Below are 6145 nucleotides of genomic sequence, written 5' to 3' on the forward strand. Positions count from 1 at the left end.
CTCTTTTATTTATGATTCTATAAATTTTCCATGATTGCAACATTAATTGGCACTTGGCACTTATGACCATATGGATTCTGTCAATGGTCTATTATTTACTGTTTCTTCAGTTTAGTAGACACTCATGCGTAGTAATCGAAATTTTGGCATTTGATTTGGTAGTGATTGACTAATCCTGTGCCTATATCTAATGTTTTTCTGCTGGTTGTATCCTTTATATTCTCAAAGGTCTATGGGTACTCTTCTATATTTTTGTATCAAACCTCTGCATGAAGATCTCTCTTAGAAATAGTGTATAATTATACAATTGATTGGTGTCTTGGCTTTCACTGCTTTCGAGCTCGTTCAAAGCTTGTCAATTTCTCCAAGCAATACCTTCCCTCCTCTTTCCTTGATTCCTATCCAATGTTCTTTCTACATTTTACTTGTTTTTGAATAATCCCTACTTTCCATACCAGGCCTTTTATATTTAGCAAGCAATACCTTGTTTCCTACTTTTTCCATGTCTTCCCGAAGCTTTGTATATTCCTATGCCTTTCTTTGCATATTGCTATGATTTAACAGAAGATTATGACAAAGCCAACACAAAAACAATTCAACTCTTTTCTTGCCTTTCTTTCTTTTAGTCCAATCATTTCTGGAACTTTTGGCAATGGCTGATGGTTTTGTCCCAGTTCATAATAGTCGCACCATGGTTTATGGCAACAACAACCAATTCACCATCAGGATGGAGCTAGTCCAAAAACTGCAAGGTGGAGTGATTATTGAAGTGAGTGATGCTGAAGAAGCCAAGATTGCTGAGGAAGCTGGAGCATGCTCCATTGTTGTTCACCATGGGACACCTCGTATGCCAACTCCCGATCTCATTAAGGAAATCAAGCAAGCAGTCTCCATTCCCGTAATGGCAAGAGTTCGTGTGGGACATTTTGTGGAAGCACAGATACTGGAAGCTATTGGTGTAGACTATCTCGATGAAAGTGAACTCCTTGGTATTGCTGACAATGATAACTATATCAATAAGCATAATTTCTGTGTTCCATTTGCTTGTGGCTGTAAACATCTTGAGGAGGCATTCATGAGGGTGACTGAAGGCGCAACCATAATTTGGATGCAAGGGAGCAGATCTAGGTGGAGTTCCTCCGGGCCAGATAGCATTGTTGAGACAGTTCAGATTGTGAGGTCAGTGATGATGGAAGTGAGAAATTTGACAAATGCTGATGAAGATGAGGTTTTTACATTTGCGAAGAAAATGGCAGTGCCTTATGATCTTGTTGCACAGATTAGGCAGATTGGTAGGCTTCCCGTTCTTCTATTTGCAGCTGGAGGCATTTGGACTCCTGCTGATGCAGCACTTATGATGCAGTTGGGGTGTGATGGTGTGTATATAGGTTCAGAAATATTCAGCTGTGTGGATCCATATAAGCAAGTTCAGGCAATTGTTCAGGCTGTTAAGCACTATAATGATCCGCATGTGTTGGCGGAAAGTAGTTCCGGCTTGGAGGATACTGAGTCAGAGGATGATGGTGGATTTATTGCATATTTGGTGTAACTAGTCTATTCTAGTCAGCTATACTGGAGCATATATGTGATTTCCATATATTTGCTTATAATAAACGGTCAGTCTGTATATTCAATGTACTCATTTGATGTTGCAAATAGTTCTGAAAAAATTGTTTTACTGTTGAATTCTTGAAGACTGCGCATAGTGTAGGAACAGAGTTTTTAACAGAAATGCAAGATAGTTTATTTTGTTTCTTGGTGGCGTGCGTGGTTTGTGCGTGTGTGGATTTCCAAGTTGCCAATTCTCTCTCTTAATGTTGCAGTTCTAATAAATTGCTATTTAATAATCATTACAGATGTAAAATGACCCGCTAAACGGCCAGTAACTGATGACTCCTAAATTGTATTCTCTGTTTGTATGCTTCCATTATGGAACAAACACCTCAATGCAACCTCGTAAGCAGCGAATATAGCCCCATTCACCACAAACGCTCTTGCAACTGCAGCTCCCAATCCTCTCCAGAGTACGCTGTAACCGTCTGCTTTTACACTTTTATAAAAACAATCAACGATGCCATTGTATTTTAGTACAGAAGATGGTGATTGCGCTTGCAGTCTAGTTTTCACGACATCTAATGGATAGCAGCAGACCCAGCTAGCAACTCCTGCTAATCCTCCGGCTACTAGCATTGTTTGTAAGCTTTCCTGGCCGTTCTTTCTGCAGCCAGGATGAAGCTGCTCTCTCATGCATTCATATGTCCAGAAGTAGAAGCCATGAGAAGGTGCATCTCTGAGGACAGTGATACTAAGTCCTCGATATATGCCTCGTAATCCTTCTCTCCTCAGTATGCTTCTGGCAACATCGGTAGGGCCTTTGTAGCGATCTGCTTGTTTGGATCTTGTATAATTTGAACCTTGCAACTGAAGACGGATTTTTACGAGTTCAACAGGAGAGAGTATAAGACTCTGGATTGCTCCTGTACCAACTCCTGCCAGAGCAACTACTTTGTAGGAAGGAGGTTCCTTGGCTGAAATGGATGGATCAAGTGCTCGAGAGAGGATGGCGTAGATCTGGAAAACCATGGCATTCTGCAACAGCCAAACTTATTGTCAGCATATCACGAACATACATGTTAACTTTCCTACCCATCAAATGTGCGCAGACGGAAAATTTGAATCAAACTAACACTTGAGAAACCATTAAACATACATTACACCATGGAAAGCTTTAGTCTCAATACTTTTTTTTTTTTTTTTGGTTTAAGTTGATGTGTTAAATCTGTCGTCAACAGTTTCCTGAGTGGATTCTCGTGATATCAATCAAAGTGCTGCTGATTGAGGCAGCTAATTATACGTTTCAAATGGACGTTGAATTAATTCATTACTGATTATTTTTTTGAATTGATGGCAAGTTTGGATACCTCCTATTGCGTCTCACATGCAGAAGTTCTAAATAAATTCATTTGGTGAACTGCTGGCTAGGTTAATCTAGTTGCCTATGCCAAAAGAAATTTCACTCATATTGCGTATAAAACTGGCATTACCAGTTATACTTGGAATCACCAGCAAGGCAGAGGACAGGAAGATAAGGCCAAGCTTCGTTGAATATTGAAAGAGACAAAAGGCCTCACTGATTGTGATTGAAAGCCAGATATGTGAAAAATATGACCACACCATTGATTAAAGTGCATATCGCGAACAATTAAAATTGATAAGCTACGTAAGATATTGGATACTGGCTAATAATTTCGGGCTGATGAAGGTGACGGTTCTATAAATCCAAGAAAAATCACCACCCATCATTCTAAAAAGCATGAAAATACCATTGCAAAAGCAACTTCTACCTAGAAGTCTAGCCCCCGCAGTACATATTCCAATTCCACTCTTAAACAACAGCTTCAATAAGAAACACAAAACGAATCTAAATTGGAACAAGACTGTTGGGACCAAACAATCATTGATAGCATCAATCTGGTTGTGAACACTCATCTGCGGAATCAAAGATAAGGTTCTAAAGGCTATCCACATGATCCCAAACAAAACTTCAAATTTAAAAGCACTCAGATATCGTACCAACTTGGATCAAACATAGAAAAGGAAACTGAACTTAAAACATAGACCTAATCAAATTATCAAAAAATAATAAAATAGAAGATATTCGCGGGTAGTTTTTAAGATCACTTTTATGTCAAAAATGAAAAAAAGAAGGCACCGGAACAAACCTGAAAGGTGACTGAAGCTAATGGGGCACCCATGCCTCTGTAGAGAGCTTGAGGACCTTCAGTGGCCACCGTACGACGCAAGATGCTGAAGGCTGAGCCGGAAGTAGAGCTCTGCTGCTGGATACGCAGAGTGTCAAGCGGGTAACCGGAGACTACTCCGGCAATGCCACCAAAACCTCCGGCCACAAACTCTCTTCCCCAGCTACTTGCCATAAACTCCGGCCAAAAATCCATAATTCCCTCACTCTCATTCCCCGATAGGAAAATTGACCAAATTTGAAACTGCCCTTTGAGTTATCAACAGCACAAATCCTAATCAGCTAATCTTATTACTCCTCCTGGTGTTATATATGCCAAAAGAAAACAAGAATAAGATAAAATAAGAGAAAACAGAAAAAGTCTTCAAATTTGTACACTCTTTTTCTTACACGGAATAAAAACCTGATATAGATACAGAGTCTAGGCAAAAACCTCTTAAATATTGAAGCTTCTTTTTTTTTTTTTTTTTTGATTTATTAGTATTCACACAATCCTTTTCTGATCACCCATTTCATATCTTTGCTTAGAAATGAAGATGGCAATTGAAAAGATGCTCTAAAACACACTTTTATCCGCTAAAAATTCTCAATTTCTGCTTCAAATTGCATTTCTCAGGAAGCAGAGAAGACAGAGAGAATGAAAAAGAAAAAACAATACTTCGCTTAGAGAATTTACAGAGGATTGAGAGATACAGCTCTCTGTTTCGTACAAAAGAGGAAGAAAACTAAATTTAATACAGAAACAAAAGCCACCGGTTGCTATTTTGTTGGGGGGTTGCGTGAATGAGGAAACGGCCAACTTTTACTTCAAACCACCAGTAGCATGTTGCCACGTTTCAGCACTGTGTTTTCTTGGTGCTTTTAGCCTAGTGTTTCACCACCTTTTTGGTTTTACCAATTGATTTTGCTATCAGTGCAAGAGGATGACGCAAAGGCCACCGCTGATTCACGAACCAAAGGTTTTGGAATTTTGCATGGTGGTGGGTCCGAATTTTGATCGAAATTTTTACATGATTGGTAGGCGTAGTGATGTCATATTGTCAGCTTCATGGGCAGAAGGACAGTTATTGATTTGGTGTGGCCATGGGACATTGGGACGCATCACCCACTGGATGTGCCACTTTTTGTGCCAATGGGACGTGTGACATGTCGGATGTGCACGTAAAGTGAAGCCTCATGCGATCATTTGTAGTTAAAGTAAAGTGATGTGTGCCTATCGTGTGAAATAATGGGGATAGATAGTGCTCGACTTATCATCAAATATACCAGCACTTATCATCAAGCAATATCCATGGCTATATATATCAACTTAAACCGCTCGCACGCGGCAACAATTCAAGTTAACTATTATAGTGTTTATGTTCAATTAATTATTACAATGAATAGGGTAATATCATATTTATATTTAGACATTCGCACTTGATAATTTTTATCAGGATTGATTATTCCGGAATTGATCTAAGAAATTGAATAAATTTTCTATGTCATATGTGCAGTATAATATTATATCAAAGAAAAGTAAAAAAAAAAAATTGTAGTCACATGTTTTAATCACGGTCTTATATATCTTTCAAAAGTTTGAAATGAGTCATCTAATATAGAATTCTGAATTCAATTTTGTATTGTCTTTGTTTGACTATTTGGGTTCAAATTTTTTTTTTTCAATTATTGCTTGTCATTTGGACTCTGTTATCTTTATCTGACGCGAGTCAATGAGCTTGCATAAGCTCCCCCTTCACACTTTGAATACATATGTTTTTATTTTAAAACAGCAAACTGAAAATAAAAATCTCGATATCAGAACAATCGAATATATAAACACATGCCGTGAAACTTCCTCACAAATGTCCATGTGCTTTATATGTCAACTAGTAAATGCTAATTAAATCCAAAATCTTATCATATATATTCCATAGATGGGAAAATTTACCAATACATGTCTAATATAAGAATTTCATCTGCATGGCTAGTGGTACATAAATCACAAGAAGCGAATAGAGGTAAACTTAAAAAAAAAAAAAGGAATAATATTAAGGAAAAGTGACAAAGCTAGCTTAAATGAAATATTGTAATCAATTATATGGAACATATAAACATACCTAGCTATAATAGAGAGATAGTGTTAGCTTTCCAATTTGTTAGCAGCATGCACCAAACTAAAAGATGAGAACAACATACGTTCCTAACTCTCTTTATATGTATTATATTAAAGAATATAATATAGCTATATTTAGCAACCGGAGATTCACAATGGTAATGCCTCAGTCACTAGAACATTGTAGCTCGTCGCAACTACTCAGGAAAGCACCAATCAAGCCGTAGCCACAAATCTCCCTGGGGAAGGAGAGGCCACCGATCCATCAATTCATCTGAATTAATAACCTT

At 37.9% G+C, this 6145-nt stretch overlaps 2 protein-coding genes across 2 annotated transcripts; one reads left to right on the forward strand and one right to left on the reverse strand.

Annotated features, from left to right (window-relative positions):
* The first annotated feature begins 26 nt into the window (after positions 1-26).
* Positions 27-1754, forward strand: LOC102609687 (pyridoxal 5'-phosphate synthase-like subunit PDX1.2). The gene has a single exon (XM_006465534.4). The coding sequence runs from the start codon at positions 653-655 to the stop codon at positions 1547-1549; it is 897 nt and encodes a 298-aa protein (XP_006465597.2). The 5' UTR covers positions 27-652; the 3' UTR covers positions 1550-1754.
* A 48-nt stretch (positions 1755-1802) lies between these two features.
* Positions 1803-4538, reverse strand: LOC102609422 (mitochondrial arginine transporter BAC2). Its single transcript, XM_052444520.1, has 3 exons — positions 4194-4538; positions 3723-4060; positions 1803-2589 (listed from the first exon to the last, which is right to left on the reverse strand). The coding sequence occupies exons 2-3, from the start codon at positions 3954-3956 to the stop codon at positions 1897-1899; spliced, it is 927 nt and encodes a 308-aa protein (XP_052300480.1). The 5' UTR covers positions 3957-4060; positions 4194-4538; the 3' UTR covers positions 1803-1896.
* Positions 4539-6145: the final 1607 nt, after the last annotated feature.

The sequence above is a fragment of the Citrus sinensis genome, chromosome 7 (assembly GCF_022201045.2).
Source record: "Citrus sinensis cultivar Valencia sweet orange chromosome 7, DVS_A1.0, whole genome shotgun sequence".
Taxonomy (NCBI): domain Eukaryota; kingdom Viridiplantae; phylum Streptophyta; class Magnoliopsida; order Sapindales; family Rutaceae; genus Citrus; species Citrus sinensis.